The following is a 24,033-nucleotide window of genomic DNA, read 5'->3' on the forward strand; positions in this document are numbered from 1 at the left end:
TTCCAGGCAATCTAGTTCTGATAAGTAATCTTCATCTCAGAATGGGAATGGTTCAGGGAATCTTTTCACAAATTCCGGTTCTAATGTAAATACATAAATTGATGAATCTACTATGCAAATTATAAAATTTACGACCAAAGAAAGGGTTTAATGTATGGTAACGTTGTTTAAAATGTCGGATATGTATGTAGGCCAACAGAACACTAGGTTCAAAACCCACCGCAAACACTCAACATGGAAGCTCCAAAGTTCGTCGGTCCCGGCAATAATCCGAATCCGATAGAATCTCAATTTATAAGGATTCGAGTCTTAAAACGATTTGGTTGGAGATAAATCCAATCTAAAGTTATGAAAAAAATTAAATTTATAATTCAACAATCAAACATTAATAATTAATAGAATTATATGATATTACTTAAAATATTAAAAAAATAAATGATAATTACTTATTTTATGAAAATAATTTTAATATTTAAATTAATGCATTTATAAATTAAAACAATTATAATAAATTCCTTTTACTTATAAATTTATTCAAAGTATTATAATTATGTTTAAAAAAATCAGAGATTTCTATAAAATTTATATATTAGGTAATAATATTTTACTTATAAATTAATTTGACTTTTTAAATAAAGAATTTATTATTATAAGTACAAAATTAAGTAGACAATTCAAAAGATATGAAAGCATTAAGTTATATTGACTTTAAACATAAATCAACCTTTATAAACAACTCCTTTTGACCAATGGAACAAGCCAAATAAACATGGCATGAAACTGTATTGTCAGTATATTTCTCCCTAACCAGAATTTGTACTTCTTTTCCCCCTATTCTGTAAATATTTAATAATTTATCATAATAGATAAATATTAAATTTATATATAAACTTTGGTTATATATATGTAATTTAATATATAAATTTTGATTCCGCGCTACATATTAAAATTAAATTGCAGTTCATATGTTTATATAAAATTTTAATTTTGATTCAATTGTATGCATTTAAAAGAAATTAATACATACATTTATTTTTATATTAGATTAATATGATTATCTGTATATGCAATATATCAACAAAAAACAGTATTAATTCGGTAATATTATTAGTGATTTGTAAAAATTGCATTAAATCAAATTTTTATGTATAAAATTATTATAAAGATAAATAATATTATCATAAATATAAATATTCATCTTAATATTTAAATTTGTTATCATTAGATTTTTTTTAAAAAAATTATCATTACCATTATCATTATAATTAATTTTAATTTTAATTTTTTTTAAAATATTTTTAATTATGTCATTAAATTTAAAAGTTATCTTAAAATATGTATTATTAATTTAAATTTAAGATAATTAGATGTATAAATTTTTGAGTTTTAAAAATTCTAAAAAAATCTATATAAACGTGCATAATTATTGTATAAAATTATTTTAAAGAATAGTATTTTAATTTCTTAGCTTTTAACATACAACCAACTTGGGTTAAATTATAAGAATATGCTGAAAAATATTTATTTTAGAAAGTATGCTAAAATTCTACAAATTTATTGATCTATGTTGTTTCACTGCGACATCAGTGAAAACGCGCCATGTAGGACGCGGCGTTGTATTCTGGTGCACTTGTCGGAAATGATGTACACATCAGGCTGCAACACAACATGCCTTCTCAGGTTAGTTAAGAAGAAATCTCAATCATCACCGGATTCTTCTGGAGCTATTGCAAAAGCTATTGGCATGATTCTTCAGTTACCATAGTGTGCAACAACTATTATCAACTTATGCTCGTATCTCTCATACAGGAATATGTCGTCAATTTGAACAAGTGGCTTATAGTATCAGAATGCAGTTATACACTGCTTGAAAGTCTAGAAAAAACAATGGAAAACTCTTTTTCCAGGGACCAAGCAATTGCCGTAATACGCAAGCTCCGTTTGCAGCTCGGTTACGGAACTTGGTACACACCGCTCCAGTACTTGACACCATTGCCATAATTCGTTGTAGGATTTCTCCCAACTGCTATGCATCTTCTCCAATGCCTTCTGTTTTGCCAATCATCCATTGTGGTAGGACATGGTGAAATCGAACTCGCTATGGATGTGTGCAATCAAATCAAGGACGGGTATTTTAGGACATGCTTTGACTATTGATAATATAAAGTTAGATATCATATCTGAATCCAATTTCGGATGATCATTCGACATACCTAAAAAATAATAAATTGGGTCACCATACGTAGTATAATGTCTGGAAAAAATATCAGAAATCTAGTCGATATTGGTAACCATGGTGTATACCAGCTACAACACATGCATAGAACATGATAAAATTTCGGACCGTCCAGAATAGCAACTTCTTCCTCACATATGCTATGATTTTCCATGGACATCCTGTTGCATACATTGTGCATTTCACCTCATATTTCTCAGATCGAATGCACGTAACAGTGAAGTTGACACCAAGTTGTATGCTATACCGCTTGACAACAGCTTGAAAAGCATCTTTGGTGTCAAACTTCGTCCCAACCTCTAAATGCCCGAAAGTTGTTGACAAAGACTCATGCCTTAGTCTTCTATGAGGAAAGGTTGGGAATTCTAAACCTCCCCTAGCAGCAATATCAAGAGTTCGCATGTGTGGTAGTGGTTGATAAGCCGTGAAATCTGGGTCATCCCATCGAGCAATCTTTGTAGCTTCACCGTCAAATCCACCATCCTCAACTTCACTAGGAATGAGATCTAGTTCTGAAATTACCGTAATTTTTACTCCATAAGGCCCTGCCTCCTCTATTGGGTCGTTATTTGTTTGATCGTCCTCTTCAACCTATTCATTCTTTTCTCCTTTTCATTATCAACCCCTTGTGCAGATCCAGGGTTGGATGTGCCCTTGCTGGTCGACGTTGTCGAGTATAGATTATCCTTCTTGTAAACCCAGAACCAATCCCAAACCACTTTTGTTTGACCCACCACAATAACTTAATTGCGTGCCCATCTAAGTGTTATTGGTGTTCAATATCGGCATGCCGAAATTAAAATCAAAGGCATTGACAGAATGTTGTGCGGGTGTGTTGTAGGCCCGGTGACCAATTACCCCCGACTGTTATCCACCCCAATGATCGAGGGGTGAAATTAATGAATGCCTCACCATTGATGATGATTCTGGCAGGTCTTGGTATGAGCTTTGTAACAATGATGTCATTCCACTGCACAACCTTGTGGTGGGACTTTGAAGTTCTTCATCAAGTCTAGGATTTGGTGGCAAAGGTGTTTGTGAGCTCGGGCCATCTTCATCCTCCTCGATGAAGTCGACATACAACTCCAGCACAACATTCCCACTACAGCAATGAGATTCGATCACCTGCTCCAGATTGTTGTCCCGTTTTATCTTTAAAATGACATGTCTTATAGGTTTCAAAGACAAAAGATATATACATTTGAGGCTCGAAATTCTTCTCCGAATCCCCACTTTGCGCCTAATACTTGTCCGAAGCTAAAAACCCGTCCTACGTGATGCGTTTTCACTGATGTGGCAGTGAAAATGCGCTTTGTAGGACACATTTTCCTTTCTCTCACCAAAAATAACGTAGATTAATAATTTTTTAGAATTTCAGCATAATTTCTCAAGTTTTTTTTCAACATATATATACATAATTTGACCAATCAACTTGTGCATTACACAAGAAAGAAACTAGTTATATATAATATACATGCAAATATATCTCTATTTTTTATTTTTAGCTTCTTAATAAATTACATTAATATAAATATATTTATATGTAAATATAAGTTTTAAAATTATTAATTAAGTTCAATAACTTTAAAATATTTAAGATAAAAATAAAAGTTGAGTTTAAAATATCAAAATTTTATACCAACCTATATAAGCCGACAAGCACCAATACAATTCGATATTGGCCGAAACAAGCCAAAACACATCAAAATGGTCGAAACACACTGAAATATTGATTGTAATAGAAACTAGATTACTTTATATCAAATGAGGAAAAACTCGATACATACTGACCGGTACGGTACCGATTATCATGATCAATGTTATATATAAGTTTATGTCTTTAATAGGGTAATTGTGTTATCAAATATAAAAATAAATCAAATTATTACATTCAAAATTAAAATATTTATAACTTAGAAAATTCAAGATTATTTGAATCCATCAAAACCCACCTAGCTTGAACTAATCTAAATCTAAAAAGTCCAAGCCTGAAAGAATCGAATCCGAAAGGATTTGAGCCGAACAAAATATGAATTCGAAAAAACTCAATATGATACCCCCGGTTTAGCACCCGTCTATGATTGAGCAATGCAACTGACTTGCACATTAAATAAAAATGTGATTTTCTATGTAATGGCACCAAAAAGAAGGTACCTCAAGCTTAACAGAGAATGTGATCGGTTCTAACAAATTATACTGCAAAATTCTCTCAGCAAAGCCAAACCTTCCACTTTGAACACTACCCTATTAATAACTCGTATCTCTAGTTACTTTGAGAGCCAATAGATAATAAGGAACAACGTACAACCAGCAATTACGGCTGATAAAATAAGTGTGTCTCTTGAACGCCTCCATCTGATGGAACCTAGAATATTGGGGAATTTTATTTAGTATACAAAATGATTTCATAATTAATAAAATGTCTGTAATAAAGATGCACAATTAAGTACCAAGCAAGCCACGGATAACGGGGAACTTGTCACTTAGAACTTTTACTTTGCCTTGGACATCTCCAAACAAAGCTCTTTGAGAGCCCAACACAGCCCTTGTCGTTTGAGCTTGATTAATCACATCATCTATCTATAGCAAACAAACATAGCGGTAAGGAAAATGGACGCTTCCATAAATAGGCAAAAGGGCAAACTACCAACAATAAATAAAATACAAGCTTATCTCGTTACAGGGTGCTAAAGCTAGTAAACAAAAATATTATGATACAAATTGGAAGCTTAGAGCGTTTTCTGTATGCCACATCAATCTTGTCAAGCAAAAATGGAAGTATGGCACTTGTAAGATTACTAAATTACCTGTAGAAAAAGCTAGAGAAATTTGTTTTTAAGAAACACGTGAACAATTGTTTGTTTCTGTGCGAGCATGCACATGTTTTTATATGTCTTAGAGAGGTCACGTAAAATTCTCATTAACATATCTTTCTAGAATCAGTTTGGGACATTCAGTTCCTCTTTCCTCCTCCCAACCCAGCTACAAAAATATCTTTTTTGGATGAAAAATTACAACTTAGTCGGATACCATCCTTTGCCACAGCTTAAAATAAATATGATGCAGAAACCATAGCTTCCCCTCTGTGATAGCAGGTAGCAGCACCAAGAAGAATTAATGTTCAGGGGCCACAAGTCTATTACATAGTGTTTCAAGTTTAAAATAGTTCCTTCTATGGCAAGAAAGAAATTAGGACTTCCTTTAGATACAGCGGTGATGATCAAGAGGTAAAAGGGTATACATCAAGTAATCAAAACCAAAATGATGGAAGGCCATCATCTGATTGGAGGTATACTCATTTTAGGCAAAAATATAGGAAATAGGATTTTTGGGGGTTCATTTTATTTCTATGGGCTTGATTTTAGAATTATGTATTTCGTGCTTTGAGCTAACTTTTGGTTATTGAGATTTGGATTTGAGGTCTATATCACAGACTTGAGGGTTGAAACTAGTGATTTTGGCCATTGATATTTTCGGGTTCTACATACCAAACCACCAGTTTGAGGTTTTTTACCTTCTGACCAATAGATTCATTCGTTTAGTTTGTTAAGTGCGTGTGTAACACATATATTTTAGGATACTCTCCAAGCTGATAAGTAATTGCAATATAATGACAGGAAACAGAAGGGGAAATTTCTTGCAACAAAGCATGCACAAAGAAATACACTGATCAAAACAAATTCAATCTTACATGAGCTATGTTCCCGTGGATGGCCGCTCGCTCTCTAAGTAATTGCATTCTTGGTGACATACCCCCAGATGCCTACATGAAAGCAAATATAGTAAACTTTGGGAAACAACATAGTATTGGGAATTAGAGTAACAAATTTAAGAAAATGACTACCTTAAACTCACTGATATCATCTCTGACAGAACTCAGAAGCTCTGCCTGTTCCCTCATTGAGCTTATATTTCCCTTAATTCTCCTAAATTCCTAACAAAATTTTATAGCATTACTTCGAATGGATAGAAATAATAATCCACTTTTCCAAATAACAATATCCAAAAGAAGCAGTAACTTTGTATTTCATGGAACATGGGTACATTAATCTATAGTGCAAGAAACCAAAATGGTAAATGAAACAACTAAAGAAACCACAGTTTTGGTATGTAGAAGCAAATTAATGAGGGAATCCGTAACTCTTGAGAAATTAAGAGTGAAAGAATGCATTTGGGGAGCTTCGTTTGATATATACCAGGAAACAACAATATGTAATTGAGGTAATTCCAAGGAATATGGGTACATTAACTTATAGGACAATGAACAAAGTTGCAAATAAAGCACTTTTGAAGAAACCCTACGCTTTGTCAATGTAAAACATAAAAGTACTTAAAACTATGAGTTATCCCTACATTTAGTACTTAGTTCAATATGTAAAAGATAACACGGGTACTGCTCTACTCTTCTCTAACACAAAAAGTACCGAAAACTACAGGTTATCCCTACAACAAGTTTTCATGTAACTTGGAGGAATTCCCAATTGTCCCATGAGGAAAATTATTTCTATAGACACAGAAAATAGAACGATAACCAACAGAAGAGATTATATCAGAGTTTGAGCTCCGTAGCTGCTAGAAGGGTATGTATATGAAGCTAACAACAGCCCCCCACCCCCCCCCACCCCCAAACAAAAAAAAAACCCCATGGACCAAAACCTTCGAGAATTTCACTGTTTTTTTTCTTTTCTAACCAATAAACGCTTGACCTCAGTACCTTGTAACACAAACAAAAAGCAATAATAAAAATAATAATATGTTTATACTCATGTATTGCTATTTTAAAAAACAGTTCTCGTTTAAGTACTTGCACCAAATGCTACTCGTTGCTTATACTGAATTCTTTTCCAATTAAGGTAAAATTGCCAGGCAAGTAATAATCAAGGACCATGAACTCTTACATACTTAAGAAATAAAATGCCAGAATTATACTTTAGTCCAAATGAAGGTACAGATATCCTACTAAGGATTGTCAAAACCGATCAACCAAGTATGATATAAGTGTGCTAGAGCTTGTCTCCTCAGAATCAGCTTATGGTGAAATTTTTAGTAAGATGATCGGTTCAAACTTTAAACCCGTGGCCAATAAACATGGAAGTAACAAATGTAGACAAGTCCTAGAAGAAACACGACTGCTAAAAGTATTTACAGTTTACCTATCAACAGTAACATAGGACAAGATATCATGAAATGTTCATATTTCTTTAAGGGTCTTAATATCTGGTAGTTAAGCATGAAAATCTGACTTCTGAAAACAGGTCTATAAAGCAGAGTCAACGGATTAAACCTGAGTAAACTCATGTAGTATGTCTCTATGCCTCGCAAGTTTCTGGGTTACCGAAGTAGTTGGTGCAGCAGATGCAGCACATCTACTCATAGCATCATTTATGTCTAGCAGCTTCTCAAGCAATGATTGAATTTCAATTACCATAGACTTCCATGATCTACTCGACCCAAGCGTTGGCGACCCAGCATCTACATAACCTCAATGTAGGTAAACATCATCATGAATAAACAGAAAGATCACCCTATTCCTAAGGCTACGAATTCCTAAATAGAAAAACGAAACTAATTAAACAAATCTTATTAAACTTTTAGAGTATGTTTAGATTTTTCAACAGATTTGTTCTTAATTTCATTAATCTACTAATATATAAGCAATGCACATCGTAGAAAATAACAATTGAAGTCTGGAACAAAATTCTAAAGAGATACAGCGAAATGAAAGGGGGAAACCTCCTTGGGTGAACCTAGCACCGAGCTTAGCATATGAAGAGAGTTTAACATCGAGATCGCCTTCGATCTTTCGAGCTTCTTTCCTCAGTTCCTCCCAACCCGATTCTTGTAGATCCAGATTCGTATCCGTCATTTGGATGTCGGTAGTTCAATTGCCCTGGCGCTGAGTTGTAATGTAAGTCCAGTGATGGAGATTACAGATAATGACCATTGAATCGGATACATGAAAATGCCGTTGAGTGCGTTGTTCTTTTCTTTCCTCTTCTTTTCGCTGCTTAGCTTTTATGACTTGGATTTCTATAATTTTGTTGTCCAGTTCTGATTCAATCAGCTCCAGCCTCAGCCTGATAGAGAAAGAGAGGGAGAGGATGTTGTAGGGGTACCCGTGCAGAGCGTATTGTAGTGACTGTATGCAATTCTTGGATCGAGCCTATTTGTATCTCCTCATAGCCCAAATTTTAGTGGAAGCTCGGTTCTCCTTCCCGCGACACTGATTTTTTCTAATTTGTATATAAATATTAATATTATTTTAGTGTAATTAAATTCATCCCTATCCCTAAATTTGAATTATAGATCATATCTTATCACAATTCAACTCCTTTCAAATAAGGATCCTTCCAATTTCATTAGCCATTTGGTGAGCAATAAGGGAAAAACTTATTCATTTTACCCCTCTCACAGATTTAAATATATTTGAATTATGTTTTCATTTGGTTTTATTTTTAAGAAAATGAGCTCAAATATTTTTCAATATTATTCAAAGATAATACGGAAAGATGGAGAGATAAAAGAGATGACATATGATTTTGTCTTTTGTTTTCAGTAGTCGTCTCTTTTGATTAGTGATTATACGCGTTAGCTGTGGAAATTCATCCACATCACCGTATCATTTTTCTGCTTTTGAATTTCTCAAACTCTCCTGAATACCATAGCGTACTGTACGGAATAACATAAGTAACATCTTAACTTTCTATATATACTATTAGAAAAAACTTTTCATATCTATAAATCCTTTTAGGGATTTTTTATAAAAATGCCCAGTTTTTTTATTATTTATAAAAATACACATCTTCAAAATCTGTTTTGAACAATAACCTCGGTGCCAGTGCCACCGGACTGATGTGATTATATAAAAAGTTCAGAAACCTGATAAAGCAATTACCCTTTAAATGTTTTTAAATTTTTTATCTATTTACATATTAGGTCTGTCCCCTTTTGAAATTAAATTTAAATAATCCTTAACAAATATAAGACTAACAAAAATAAATACTTTTCATTTTTTTTTATTTTTTTAAATAACAAACTTAAAAAATATATAAAATTGTTATTTAAATTACCCAAATATATCTCTCAAGAATTTTCCTCAAGTCAAAATTTCTTATTTAAAACTTGAAAAAAAATTTGAGGGATATATTTGGGTAATTTAAATAACAATTTTATATAGTTTTCTATGTTTATTGTTTTTTAAAAAAATAAAAAAAATGAAAAGGTTTATTTTTGTTATTCTTGTATTTTTAAGGGCTATTTAAATTTAATTTCAAAATGGGATAGACCTACCATGCAAATAGACTAAAAGTTTAAAAACATTGGGTGTCTCGAGATGTAATGGCGCGACCCTTTAATCTAAAAGGGTAATTGTTTCATTAGGTCGCTGAACGTTTTATATAATATATGTTGATAAGGCACATTGCACTCCTAAAAAAAGAATATAAAGATTCAAAGCATATTTTAAAACTCCAAAAATCATGTCTGAATCAAAGGATTCAACTGGGGTGAAGCCAAAAAAAAAATTGGGGGTCAAAATTAGATTGTACATTTTTATGATAGTAAAAATGTCATTTCACTATTTTAATTGCTTATATCTTTATAATTTTTAAAAAATTAAATCAACTTTTTATCATTTTGAGCGGCCAAAATACAATTTTACCATTACTAATTTAAAATTTTATAAACTATAAATAAACCTAAATGGAAAATTTTCCATTTTAAAGGAACTTGAGACCTTGCCAACCCTCCTTGACTTCGCCATTGAATTCAACCATTATAACCCCAATCCGTGCTTTTGTCAATTCCTAATATTTTTCATGTAGTCTTTGAGTGTTCCACAAAAGTTTGGTGAGGAGATAGAACGATTGGTGCGACAATTTGTTTAGGGCATGAATGGGGAAAAAGAGAAGATTTCTTTAGTTAACTGACAAATGGTCTATCAACCCAAAGCTTGTGTTGGTATTGAATTGCATTAACTGAGGTATCAAAACAATTCTTTTATGCTAAAATTGGGATTCGATATTGTGGCTCACACTAATTCTCTATGGGTTCGCGTTCTCAAATCAAAATATGATATTAAAGAAGGCATTTCTGATTCCTTAGCTTGCGATAAGGGGTACTTCCTTTGGAGATCTCTTTCTAAGATATGACTCTTACTCCAGGATAATATTTATTGGTTAGTGGGTAATGGCCTTAGAGTTAAAAGTTGGAAGGATAACTGGATTACTAATATTGGACCCTTAGTTAATCTAATTCCTACGCATACAAACCTTGATTTAGGCTGTCTACTTAATGATATGGTTATAGATGAAGGTTTGTGAAATTTGGATCTTTTGAGGGTTTGGCTGTCAGATGATATCATAAGACACATCGTTAGTATTCCCTCACCTCATTCTTCAGCAGGACCTAATAGAATTGCTTGGGCTAAGAGTGGATCAGGGTCATTTTCCATAAAGAGTGCTTATAAAATGCTTACAGAGAGTTCTTAGGACCAAAAATGGGAAGTGATACGAGTCACAAAGGCCCAACCCAAGCTCAAGAAGGTGATGGGCTCAAATCAAGAAAATCAAGATTCACTTTATTGTTTTCAAGAAAATCAAGAAACCGAATCTTGGCTCAATTTTGCTGTTTGGAGCGATTTCAATAATCAAGAAAATCAAGATTTCAAATCTTGGAAATCTTGGTCCAAGAAACCGAATCTTGCACCCAAAGCGCATTGGATCTCCGTTACGAGCATCAACGAACCAATTTCAGTAGAAGATGGAAAACAAGCCCAATCTTGAAGGCGAGGCCCAATAAGCAAATTCCCAGTCCAATCAAGAAATTCATACATACTTAGTTGAAAATCAGACCAAAATATCAAAGGGCCCAATTTGTAAACATTTTATTTGTTAATTTAATTTTTTAGGCTCTAGAGATATTACGTGTTAAATTCGGCCCAAAACAGCCCATTTAAGTGTTAGGCCGAAATTCTTTTATTATTTTTATTATTTAGGGTTAATTTTTAAGTTTCCTAATGAGATTAGGATTAGTTTGAGGCCTATATAAGTGATGGCCGGCCACCCCTTGTATTCATTACTTAGAATTTTATTGAAATTTCAGATTTGTTAAGTGCAGAATTTTCTTTGAGATTTTTCTTCAAGAATTCTCTCTTGAGTTTTCTTTAGAAGCTGTTTTAACAATCTTTGATTGTGGGAGCCATCTTCAACCTTCTTCTTACCATTGATATTTTTGGAGGAGAGATTAGAGCCGTTTGAAGGGAGTTGTGAAGTCTTTCGGGATTTCAAGGCTTCATAGGACTTTAATTTAATTTCTTGCTGTTCAATTTCTTTTCTTAGATTCTGCTTGTGTCGATTCTTTTTTCTAACTTATTTAATCTTCTTGTTGAATTTTCAGCCTCTTTAATATTCAAGAAGACTGATCGGCACTCTTTCTTGGCAGCCAAATTCGATTAAATCCATCTTTTCCCAATTGATCTTGCCGAATTCTTCTTGTCAAATCTGATTGAATTCGGTTGCTGGAATTTTAGGGGAAATTGAGTTGCTGTTTCAATTTGGGAAAATCGACATCTCTTGGGTTTCAAGAACCGTTTTAGTCCATCAATTTCTTTCTTTTCTTCTTGTCGCACCAAACCCTAAGTTCTATTAAAATCTGATCGTTTTAATTTTGTTTGCTGTTTTGGTGTTCTTGACAGATTCGGTTGACTGGAAATCAATCTTGGAGTTCGAATTCGTGTTCTTGCATTCTGAAAACACCTCATTCATAAGTATTTTGATTCTTGGCTGTTCTTTATTGTTTTGGGGATTTTTATCTTCAGATCTGATTAGTTTTAATTTTATTCTCTGATTTGTTTTCAGATCTGTTTGTTAGAGCCTCGTAGGAGTTTTCTCGTGACTTGGCAACTCGATCTTGGTCCACGCGCAACCCTCTATCAGGAAGTTTGGAATTTGACATGGAAATTTTTAGGGTCTTAGAGGGTTAGGATGTTTATTTGGGTAGCCTTCAAACAAATATTACTAACACTGGTGGAGTGAGTGCGACGCGACGTTAGGGTAGAGGAGCGTTGTATAGTTTGTGGGCTTTTTGCGAATGATGTCTGGTCGTAGATTATTCCAACCGACAAACAGGAATAGTTCTTTTCGGGAGATTTGCATGAATAGCTTACGTCTAATTTGGGTAATCATCATAGTCTTTCCTTGAGGGATATTGATTGGTCGTGTTTCTTTGGGTTAGTAGCTTGGCGCATCTAGAAAAACAAAAGTATTTGTATTTTTCAAAGGTTGTCATGGAGTGTGGATGAAATTATTAAATGTTTGTACAGTTGGGCTTTACAGTGTAACTCTATGCACAAGAAATATCAATTTAGAAGGTCGAAGTCAAGATTAACATCTAGCAGGACTGACGATTGGACCCGTTTATATTCGGATGGAGTTTCTAAAGTTGGCTTCGGGGATGTTGTTGCGGGGGGTATTCTCAGGGATCAACACGGGAATTGGATTCTTGGATTTAATAGACGGTTGTGCCAATGATTGTTTTTTAACGCCAAGCTCTAGGGTATTTTAGATGGCCTGACTCTTCTTTAGAGCAGACAATATGATAAAGTTTTGATTCAGACGAACAAGTTAAATGTTATCGAGGAAATTCATGAAGCATTTTCAAAGACATCTCATTAAACATTAATCTGACATATTCAACAACTTCTGTTGGAAATAGGTCTTTGAGAACTTGAACATAATCTTAGAGAAGAGAACATAAAAATAAATGGTATTGCTAAACTAGCTTTTGACAAAAATGAAGGGCTAAACTGTTTGCAAAGAGTTGGGTGAATATTATTAGTTAATAATGTTTGATTGATTTGTTTGTTTTACAACAAAAAAAAATGATTAAACTCATAGTTCTTGAACCATTAAGGGAAAAAACAAGGAAATCATAGAACGAATAAAAGAACATGAAAAGGAAGATCAAAATGAAGAGAACATAAGTCCTAAATTAATCTGAATTAAAAAAAAAAGCTACACAAGGCTGAAGGAAAATCTATTTCCTTGGAGAAAAACTCGAAAGAAAATAATAAATAGGAGATAAAATTACAAAAAAGGACACTCTATAACTTACATATGATTCTAAAAAAAAAAAAACAATACCAGCCATTTGAGGACTTGAAAGATACACCAAACAAAAATATTTTACATCATTTTGAATTAATTATGTATTTTGTAGTTGTGATTATTTTAGATATGATAATATGGGCTTATTACTAAAAAAAGCCCTTTTTTTTAAATTTACCGAAATAGGCCACTTTTCTAATTATTTACCGGAATGGGGCATTTTCCACGAAATTGCGTCCACGTCAGCGCGATGTCAGGGTACGCGCAGGAAATCGCGTCCACGTCAGCGCGATTTGCTGACGCGGAAGGAAATCGCTCCCTCTAGTGTCACGGGGCTAGACCTTTCGTCTCGCAATCCGTGCGGCCTTAGGCGATCCGTTTGCTCCAAACTCGCCCAAGTCAGCCTTATCTCAATGAGGATTCTTTAAGAACTCCTCCAAGGCACCAATTGAACAGCGGAAGTGATTTATGCCAAAAGAAGCTAAGCAAAAGAACAACAGAAAGAGCGCTCGCAAAGTGTTTGAGTAAATGCTCTCTACTTCTCTTATTCACAAGGAATAATGAAACAATTCAGGAGTGAGTACAAATGAGGGGGAGGCTCTCTATTTATAGTTGAGCTCCCCCAAAACCGACGGTTAAGATACAAATACATCGACAGACGAGATTAACCATATCCCTTTATTTTAGGGATTTACAAGATATGCCATATCAAATCTAATCTAATCTTTACAAGATATGATTCTCTCTATCTTCTAAGATTAGTTACCATATTAGCCTAAGTTGCTATCTCTTCGCTATTGGGCCAACCAGGCTTCAATCTGACAGGCTTCTCCAATATCTCATTGAATCGGGCCAGTTCTCGTGGGCCAAATGATCCCCATCTGAGCAATAGACCTCCATTGGATGCATTTGGTGCGATGGTCACGGGCTTTGAACTGCGGCCCGTGACATTCTCCCCCACCCATTCTCGCAACGCCCTCGTTACGACTTTTGAATGGCACTGGCTTGATTCGTCTCGATCTCGTCTCGACGCCTTAGCCTTTCCCTTTATTTGGGACTTTTGCCTCAGCTTTCGTCGCTTCTTAACTCGAGCTGCCCTACTCGTTGCATTTACTCTGGTCAACTGTCCCACATGCATCGCTTCCTTTTCATTGAAGTCCGATGCACCACCCACCTCTCCCATAGGTGGAAGCCTTGTCGATGACTCGGCCAACTCTGACGCTTCACTCAACTTGAGCCTCATTGGTCCCAGCTTCCCTGTTTTCATCGCAACTTTCTCTACTAAGTTCGATGACAAACTCACCTCTTCCTTGGGTGGAAGCCCCTCCGACGACTCACCAAGCTCAGACGTTGCCTTTCCTTTGACTTCGGCTTACTTTGGACAGCTCCGCAACTCATGCGGACCACGGCATAAGAAGCACTTTACTTGCTTCTTTTTGCTCCTCTTTGCCCTCTTGGCTTCGGCTTTTCCCTTGCTTGAACCAAGCTTCTTGGGCTCCTTGTCTGCTCTATCGTTCCCCTCGATGACAGACTTCTTCGGACACTTCCGCAACCTATGCGGACCCTGACACAAAAAGCACTCTACTGGCTTCTTCTCGCTTTTGGTCCCCTTGGCTTCGGCACCCCTTGCGCTCGAACCAAGTACCAAGGCCTTACCTACCGGCTTCTTCTTAAGCGCGGATTTCCTTGGACATTTCTTCAACATATGTGGACCGTCGCACAGAAAGCATTTCAACTTGTCTCTTTTCCTCTTGGGTTTCTTCTTCCCAACTCGTGGTTTCCCATTACCACCATTGTCGCTGTTGCCATTGCCATCCACACTATCTTCCTTGTGATCTATTTCACATACGCCCCTTCCATCGGACTTGGAAGACCCAAGCTTGTCGTTCCCTTGACCAAGCTTCACTATGGATTCAACTACCGTCATGGCTTCCGACAAGTTTTGGACACCTCTTTGTTCCACCTCCTGTCTGACCCACGGCTTCAATCCCTTTTGAAAAGCAAGCAATGCTTCTTCATCGGTCACATTTGCAACTTGGAGCATGAGTTCCCTGAACTCTCGAACATACTCCCCCACTGTGCCTCGTTGCGTTATCCATTGCAACTTTTCCCAGGCTTCTTCCTCAGCCAACTCTGGGTAAAACTGTCCCTTCAATTCGCATTGGAACTCCTGCCACGTCCCAATCTCACCTTGCCTTTTATCTGTGGTCCTACGTCGCCACCATAAAAGCGCAATGTTAGTAAGAAACATTGAAGCAGTATTTACCTTAACCGCATCATCCACGATGCCTTTGGCACGGAAGTAGTGTTCCATCCTCCACAAGAAATTGTCCACATCGCATGCGGACCTTATCCCAGCGAACTCTTTCGGCTTCGGGACATCCTCGTTATTGAGTGCTGCACTTGACACTCCTTTCCCCACGGCTGCTTGACACAAGGCTAACTCTCCCTCGAGCTCCTCTATCCTTGTGCTCAAAGCCCTCGTCGTGGCTATTGTTTCCTCCTTCAAAGCCATCATCATGGCTTCGAGAGCATTGTTCCTCTCCGTCAGCTTCTTCCTTTGGGAATCTAGTAACTCTTGTACACTATCCCTGTGGAAAGTGAGACACTCGGTAACAAAGTCCCTTGACTGCTCCCTCAAGTCATCAATGCTTTCCCCAAGCGCATTGCTCGACTCTTTGGCGTCCTCCATGGACTCCTCAAGTTTCCCCACGCGTTCCTCAAAAGCCGACAACATCTCCCTCAAAGACTTCCTCGCCCACCTTTGTTCAGACTCTTCTCTTGACATCCCAACGGTGCCTTCGAACCAACTCGAATATCACTTGGTTCAAAACCTGCTCAGATACCACTTGTCACGGGGCTAGACCTTTCGTCTCGCAATCCGTGCAGCCTTAGGCGATCCGTTTGCTCCAAACTCGCCCAAGTCAGCCTTATCTCAATGAGGATTCTTTAAGAACTCCTCCAAGGCACCAATTGAACAGCGGAAGTGATTTATGCCAAAAGAAGCTAAGCAAAAGAACAACAGAAAGAGCGCTCGCAAAGTGTTTGAGTAAATGCTCTCTACTTCTCTTATTCACAAGGAATAATGAAACAATTCAGGAGTGAGTACAAATGAGGGGGAGGCTCTCTATTTATAGTTGAGCTCCCCCAAAACCGACGGTTAAGATACAAATACATCGACGGACGAGATTAACCATATCCCTTTATTTTAGGGATTTACAAGATATGCCATATCAAATCTAATCTAATCTTTAAAAGATATGATTCTCTCTATCTTCTAAGATTAGTTACCATATTAGCCTAAGTTGCCATCTCTTCGCTATCGGGCCAACCAGGCTTCAATCTGACAGGCTTCTCCAATATCTCATTGAATCGGGCCAGTTCTCGTGGGCCAAATGATCCCCATCTGAGCAATAGACCTCCATTGGATGCATTTGGTGCGATGGTCACGGGCTTTGAACTGCGGCCCTTGACACTAGGACGCGATTTGCTGACGTGGCATGAACAGTGTGTTTTTAGCTTGGAAAACTTTGAAAGGCCATAACTTTTGGCTCGGTTGTCCGATTGAGACGAATTTTTTTTATTTCGAATAAATTTTCGATATCTACGCGCTGGAAAATGGCCTAAGGTGGTTTGCCTAAGTTTTCATCAAAAAAGATCCTTTTTTGCCCCTAAATTTTGATTTTTTCGGTTTAAAATTAAATTTTGAAACATTCAAATCGTTATTTTCCTCATTTATTTGAAGTAAACAGCGGATATTTTTTTACAGAATTGTCTTATATCATCTTGTTATAGGTATAAGTCAGCTCATTCCACTTTTGAGAAGTTCCCTAAAATTTTCCATTTTATTCAATTTAGTCCCTAAAACCTAAATAGTCATATTTTCAAATCTAAGCTTCGTTTTTCAATTCAAATTCAATTTCATCATTCCATAACATTCAAATATTCTTAAATACAAAAATTTCGTGCTAATTTTGAAATAATTACACTTTAGTCCCTATACTCGTAACTAACAAATTATACTTTACAAATTAGTCCCTATTCATCTCTAAGCAGTTTTCCAGCACGAAGATCTCGAAAAGTTATTTTAAATCAAAAAAAATTGTCTCAATCGGACAACCGAGCCAAAAGTTATGACCTTTCAAAGTTTTCCAAGCTAAAAACACACTGTTTATGCCACGTCAGCAAATCGCGTCCTAGAGGGTGCGATTTCCTTCCACGTCAGCAAATCGCGCTGACGTGGACGCGATTTCCTGTGCGTACCCTGACATCGCGCTGACGTGGACGCGATTTCGCGGAAAATGGCCCATTCCGGTAAATAATTAAAAAAGTGGCCTATTTCGGTAAATTTAAAAAAAAATGCTTTTTTTAGTAATAAGCCCTGATAATATTTGTATATAATATTACGATCGTGCTTGAGATATTAAATTAATTAACTTCCATGTTTTTATTTAAGATATGAATTTATATTTAATGCATTCACTAAATAATATAACATTTAAATATGTAATTTCTAAAGATTTCATTTTTAATTATATGTAATCATCTAATTTATTGAATGTATATATTTCTATATATAGTGGTTAAGATATTACATTAATAATTTATATTTAAAATATTTATTTAGAGCCTTAAATTGTGTATTTAAAAAAAAGAAGAAGAAGAAAGGATGCAATAATTGATAATTCGTCGGAGGCCATGCAACCTTACGCATGGAACCTAATGCTTTGAAGTTTGATGCCATGACTTTCAGGGCACTCCACAATCAGCATTCTATGGACTACAGCCCTTTATCGTTGTGAGCCACAATAAAATTCCAATGTAAATTTGATTTGACCAAGGATATTTGAATATTCTTATATTATTCAAAAAAAATTAAAACTATAAAACCATTTTCCTTGTCGAAATATTCATAAATATAATTAAATAATATTTTTATTTATTAAATTATTAGTTCAGTTCCTTTTCAATGCGGGGACGAGAAGGAAATGCCAATCCAACGGTGATGACCTTCTCCAAAGAAAAAAAAAGAAAGTTTCCAACACATTATTACGCGTGAGAGTGACCCTGCACAGCCCCTCTTAAACTCTATTTAGTCCTCCCGTTGACCACCTTTCCGAATTCCTTTTTTTTTTTTTTTGACCTTTTAAGAGTTTTCACTGCTTCGCTTTCTATTTATAAGACAAGTCCTTCATCTCCCTATTCTACCTGCAACTACCCAAGATTTTAAGTGAGGGCGAGACTATAAGAAATTAAGGCTCAATTTATTCATGTGAATTTCGTTTCGAATGAAATACTCAGTTGCAGAGAGGAATAAGGATGTCTAATATACCAACGTCTCTCTCTGAAGTTTGCCTTACTCTCTCTCGCCTTACCATGTCCATCGCCGATCCATGGCCCTTTTCCTAAGCTTCTTTTTCGTTCTAACCAAACCCTTTTAAATCCAAGCTCCTCTTCCTTTTTTTTTTTTTGCTTGAAGTTATTTCTGTTTCCGGTCAGACACGATCCATGAGAAAGATAAGAGGCTTCAAGATCGGGAAACGGCTTGTCCGAATCTCCAGATGCTTCATCCGCGAACCTCGGAACCCACCTGGGTACCCTCACCTGTCCCATGCTGGGTCCTTTTGTAACTTGAAGCCTTTCTCCAAGCTTATCAGTTGGGGGCGCCGTTTGACAGAAAGAGCCAAATCTCTATGCTCAGTGAAACCTGGGTCGGGTTACGTTCTCATTGATCAAGACCCCAACAAAGAGGAACGGATGGAAGTTCCAAAAGGGCACTTAGCCGTCTACGTTGGTAAAAAAGACGGCGACTTTCATAGAGTTTTGGTGCCGGTTATTTACTTTAACCACCCTTTGTTCGGCGAGCTCTTGAGAAAAGCCGAAGAGGAATATGGATTTAGCCACCAAGGTGGAATCACCATTCCTTGCCGGTTCTCCGAGTTTGAGAAGGTCCAGACCCGGATCGCAGCGGGAACCGGAGGAAGGAAAATATCGAGTAAGGGCCACCATTGAGAGACCGGTGGTGGTAGTAAAAGTAGTGGCTGATGATGACGATAATTAATTGTGGTCAATGATTGTGATTACGATGTCCCGGAATTTTTGTTTTGGTAGCGGATTTATTTACCTTTGTATTTTCACTTTTTCGTTTAATGGATTTTCACTTTTTTAGGTGTACACTCATTGAGAATATATATTGTAGAAGTGACTTTTTCGATAAGATTATAAAGAATTATGTCCAAAATAATGCTACAGTAGACAAATGAAATTGGTTACTACAATAAGACATGTTACGTTTTTTCCGTTATTGCAACTGTTTATTTGCTTGTAGTATTTGTCAGAAAGTGCTAAAATAAATATTTAGTGGTTCATCATGTTTAGTAATAATATAAAACTCAATTTGAGTAAAGTAATAGGTGCCTCTAACAAAAAAGATTTTTCAGTTATAATTTTGGTCGTATTCTAAATATGCACGTCTTTTCTCTACTTTTGCAAAGAATGGCAATAATCGATTTTGATAGTTTGATTTAAGAAATTGACTAAAAACTGGGTCTTTAATTATTATTATTTATTTCCTTTTAGATATTTAAAAAGTAAAGAGGAATAAAATATAAAAACCAAACTTAACGGAAAAGAGCCAGCACAGTGTTTGTCACCATAAATGTCAATATCACGCATCTTGAAGGTGGGAGTGGCGAATCTTGAGGGAATTGCACCACAATACTTCGGATGCGTAAAAACGGGTCCTTTTGAGAGTGTCATGGCCTGTGCCAATTGCCACATAAAGCTCCCTGGACCATGTGCATCTATTCATATTTGGTTCAATTTTCATTTCACATTATCCCGTTTTGCTGTTCCCCCCCCCCTCTGTTTGAGAAAAATACAAGCTTATTTCATATCGTTATGCTTATGTGGGGGAGAACCTGAACATGCTTGACCATAGTTACACAACTCATATGAGAATCCCAACGAAGCTGGTCCCAATTGGGTTAAAACACTTGAGTGAAGAAGCCCTATTCTTCTTTGTAAGATAATGGGCTGCTTGCTGTCCCTGCCCAATGGCATCAAAGGCAGCAACAGCCTTATTAGGAGCCCAAATAGGATGCAACGAGCTGTTGGCTAGAAATGGAAGAAACGGCATATGGTCTACTTTTTAGGCTATTTTACTCTAGAAATTTGAGTAGCCCAAGGAAGATTAAATGGGGCCTTTCTTAATAGGAAAGCTGGAAAAAAAAATGAGAGCAAAAAAGTAATCACTTCCTCACCTCCTCACCACTAAAACAGAGCACAAAACAAAAAGAAACAAAAGAAAGTCAAATTGGGAAAAGAAAAACAAGGGAGAACAAAGAAAAAAAATGTTCGGGAGCTTTGAATCACACCCCACTCACAAAACTATCAAAGCCTTGGGACTCCCTACACTCTTCATTCTCTTGCTCTCTCTTAGTTGCTTTGGTCATTTGGTTAAAGCTTATGTCTTAATCTACGCTGGCTGCTCTCAAGAAAAGTACGCACCAAACTCCCCATTTGAAGGTAACCTCAACTCTTTTCTATCATCAGTCGTTAGCTCATCCTCTCAAGTGTCTTACGATGCGTATGCTCTTGGAAATGGAAGTTCAACCCCTCCTGAAGGCGCCATATATGGCTTGTACCAGTGCAGGGGTGATTTGCCGATGTTTGAATGCTCAAGATGTATGCAAAGTGCTGTTAACCAGATAGGCTTGGTTTGTTCCAACTCTTACGGCGCTTCAGTACAACTCGAAGGCTGCTATTTAAGATATGAGCATAGTAATTTCTTGGGGAGTCCCGATACGACTCTCATGTTCAAGAAATGCAGTAGAAGTGTTAACAACGATGTGGAGTTCTTTAAGCGTAGAGATGATGTTCTAGCTGACTTGCAGTCGGCTATTGGTTTCAAAGTCAGTTCCTCAGGGTTGGTGGAAGGGTTTTCTCAGTGTTTGGGGGACTTGAGCTCCTCTGATTGCTCTGCATGCCTTTCGGATGCTGTGGCCAAACTTAAGAGTTTATGTGGATCAGCTGCAGCCGCTGGTGTGTACTTAGGGCAGTGTTATGCTCGATACTGGGCATCCGGCTACTACGCTGAACTCACTCCAGGTGCAATTCATATCCTTGATAACCCCATTCAGTCTAATCCTCATGTTTTACATGTTAGTAATTAATTAAATTTTTAAATTTTTAAAAATATCTTTTCATACTTTTTGATGTTTTAAAAATATTTTTTAAAATTTTAAAAAATTATTAATTATTAATGTAATGTCTATATGACAATTTATGTGTATATCATATCATCAAAGTTTATAATTTTTTTTATCTATTTTGAGATGATTTAACAAATAATACAAATTTGAAAGGTAAAAAATGAAAAATTAAATAAAGAGCTAAAATATTTTTTTTTAGTTAGAAAGCAAAATAAATAATTATACAATACAACAATTTTATTATAAGGCAGTAACTTCGAAGGGTTAGCAGCATCTTAATTGACCTCCTATTGAGTATTGATAGATATGAAGGAAAAAAAGTGTTACATTCCGTTAAGGTGAATTCCACATATCGAGAATCCACCATCTCCCACTTTCATTTCGAATAAGAACTTGCCTTAAAAGCAGCATTGTTGGCTGATCAATAAAGTAGTTGAGGGAATATTGGTATAACCATGACCTAACCCTAAATAGTGGAAAGATTCCCCCTAAAACCTTCCAGTTTTCTTTCAGAATTTCTCTACATAAAGTACTTTTTCTCAACTTGAAACTTAATAAAATAATAAATAAATTAAAAGGATAATATATATATATAAGGTGAAAAGACATAAACACAAATTTGCTAGTGGCATTGTGATGTTAAAAAACTAAAGAAGTAGGGTCTGTAAGTATAGGCATAGGAAGCTAAATAATTGTGATTATTATAACATTGGCTTTTTTTTGTGTGTGTGTAGATTCCTCCCACGAAGATGATGTGGGGAAAACAGTAGCAATAATCGTGGGTGTATTGGCAGGTGTAGTGGTTCTGATTGTTCTTCTCTCAGTTTGCCGAAAAACCAAACGTAAAGCTCTTCTTAATTTTCTCTCCGTTTCCTCATATTTTTTAGAGATAATAACTTTGACCTTTATTCTTTTCCCAGATTGAATGAGCCTGCCCAGCTTCCGAAAGAGTATTCGTTATTAATGTATTGGGTTGTTTTCTTTAATATTAAGGTGGCAACTTTATCAGTTACTTTTATTTTTTTTTTGTCATAAAAGAAGGGAGGCTGCAGTGAATGTAATCTCCATCAACTTCACAACATATGCTGATTCCTTCACAAAGCTGACATGAAAATCCATCACCTTTCTTCAGCAAAACTTTATCCTTCACAAAAGTAAGCCAAGTTGATCATAATTATGAATTGGTAAGTAAACTAAACCGACAATCAAAATCCGGCTTCTTTATCTGCCTTCTCTTCGTTTCTCTAGATGAGAAAATCTTCAATAAAATTTGCATTTCTGTTTCCAACAGATTCAACCATTCCATATCTCAATTTCAGTTTCAAAATCGTTTCTATGTGAATCTTATGTAAATATAACATGAAATGAGAAGATTAGTCCCAAAACAAAAGGAGCTTAATGCAATATTATTAATTATTGGGCTTAAGGCCATACTATCTATGTTTGACCCATCTAATGCAATATTATCAATCAGCTTGATGCACTACCAAATGGTCCAACATGAAATAGTTTTAGACGATAAAAAGGCTCCACTTTGCATTTTTATAAAAAAAACTATATAAAATTCCTTTGATCAAATATATAAACTTAAAAATATATAATATTGTTGAGTAATTTTCCGTTGTGTTCCATTAGAGGGGAGAATCGAATCTTTATATACATAGCTATTGACGCTCTTAACAGGCTTTATGCATACTGGACACGTGTATTGCTCTGGGTTGCTTGCTGAATACTCCTTCGACTCCTGCAAGCCGAGACCTACGAGCTCCCTTTGCGAACTCCTATTGTCTTGTGCGAGCTAAGTAGGTGAGCTTCCCTTGCGAACACCCTTTGCGAGCTTCATATTGTAAGGCTTGCATGTATCCGATTGGTGGGCCCTGTTTGAGTCACAGGTAGGCAACCCGGACCTCATATGATTTTCGGGTCGCTGATCATAAATGCCTAATAGACATCTAAAAATGTATATATATATGTATATACATGGGGATAATGTTTGATGCATTAGTTCCATACCCATCAATGAACCACATTAAATAATAATTAAGATAATAAAGTCTTTGAATATTTATAAATAAATATAAATAATTATAATTAAAAGTAATTAAATTTTTTTTATTTCTTTCATCTCTTTAATTAAACTAGAAGATCTTGCAGTCTATTTATGATATTGATATAGGTACTAAACCGATAGAAATATAAAAGCTAGATACTAATCAAACAAGTCAAAACTATATAATAAAAAATTAGTTATATAGTTCTTCACTTGTGGATCTTCATTAGTTTTACTAATAAGTTTGGATTTTCATAAGAATAAATTATTATTGATGATTGAAAATCAATAAAATAATTCTAAATTTGAAAAGAAAAAAAATCAAAACCCAGTTGATGTAAGTGGGAGAGGGAGATGGATTGGATATTAATGAAATAATTTAAATTTAGAGACGTTTTGCTATGTAGATATATAAGGAAAGAGATGAAA

General features: G+C 35.6%; 3 protein-coding genes across 3 annotated transcripts; 2 read left to right on the top strand and 1 right to left on the bottom strand.

The window, feature by feature from the left end:
- Window positions 1-4,121: 4,121 nt before the first annotated feature.
- LOC107911591 (Golgi SNAP receptor complex member 1-2) lies at window positions 4,122-8,626 on the bottom strand. The gene is made up of 6 exons (XM_016839443.2): window positions 7,970-8,626; window positions 7,521-7,708; window positions 6,081-6,170; window positions 5,928-5,999; window positions 4,687-4,816; window positions 4,122-4,601 (listed from the first exon to the last, which is right to left on the bottom strand). The coding sequence occupies exons 1-6, from the start codon at window positions 8,100-8,102 to the stop codon at window positions 4,504-4,506; spliced, it is 711 nt and encodes a 236-aa protein (XP_016694932.1). The 5' UTR covers window positions 8,103-8,626; the 3' UTR covers window positions 4,122-4,503.
- A 9,830-nt stretch (window positions 8,627-18,456) lies between these two features.
- LOC107911590 (auxin-responsive protein SAUR36) lies at window positions 18,457-19,645 on the top strand. The gene has a single exon (XM_016839442.2). It carries the CDS (start codon window positions 18,850-18,852, stop codon window positions 19,351-19,353), a length of 504 nt encoding a protein of 167 aa, XP_016694931.1. The 5' UTR covers window positions 18,457-18,849; the 3' UTR covers window positions 19,354-19,645.
- A 563-nt stretch (window positions 19,646-20,208) lies between these two features.
- Window positions 20,209-22,987, top strand: LOC107911589 (plasmodesmata-located protein 8). The gene is made up of 3 exons (XM_016839441.2): window positions 20,209-21,450; window positions 22,289-22,396; window positions 22,475-22,987. Exons 1-3 carry the CDS (start codon window positions 20,694-20,696, stop codon window positions 22,477-22,479), a joined length of 870 nt encoding a protein of 289 aa, XP_016694930.1. The 5' UTR covers window positions 20,209-20,693; the 3' UTR covers window positions 22,480-22,987.
- Window positions 22,988-24,033: the final 1,046 nt, after the last annotated feature.

This window comes from Gossypium hirsutum, chromosome D11 (genome assembly GCF_007990345.1).
Source record: "Gossypium hirsutum isolate 1008001.06 chromosome D11, Gossypium_hirsutum_v2.1, whole genome shotgun sequence".
NCBI lineage: Eukaryota > Viridiplantae > Streptophyta > Magnoliopsida > Malvales > Malvaceae > Gossypium > Gossypium hirsutum.

What these genes read in the sequence shown, in the direction of transcription:
- LOC107911591 (XM_016839443.2), bottom strand. Translation starts at nt 8,102, where the DNA reads ATGACGGATACGAATCTGGATCTACAAGAATCGGGTTGGGAGGAACTG. An exon ending in TGCTAGGTTCACCCAAGGAG is followed by an intron (nt 7,709 to 7,969) that starts GTTTCCCCCTTT and finishes GAGGTTATGTAG; the next exon opens with ATGCTGGGTCGCCAACGCTT. An exon ending in ATGATATCAGTGAGTTTAAG is followed by an intron (nt 6,000 to 6,080) that starts GTAGTCATTTTC and finishes GCTTTCATGTAG; the next exon opens with GCATCTGGGGGTATGTCACC.
- LOC107911590 (XM_016839442.2), top strand. Translation starts at nt 18,850, where the DNA reads ATGAGAAAGATAAGAGGCTTCAAGATCGGGAAACGGCTTGTCCGAATC.
- LOC107911589 (XM_016839441.2), top strand. Translation starts at nt 20,694, where the DNA reads ATGTTCGGGAGCTTTGAATCACACCCCACTCACAAAACTATCAAAGCC. An exon ending in CTACGCTGAACTCACTCCAG is followed by an intron (nt 21,451 to 22,288) that starts GTGCAATTCATA and finishes GTGTGTGTGTAG; the next exon opens with ATTCCTCCCACGAAGATGAT.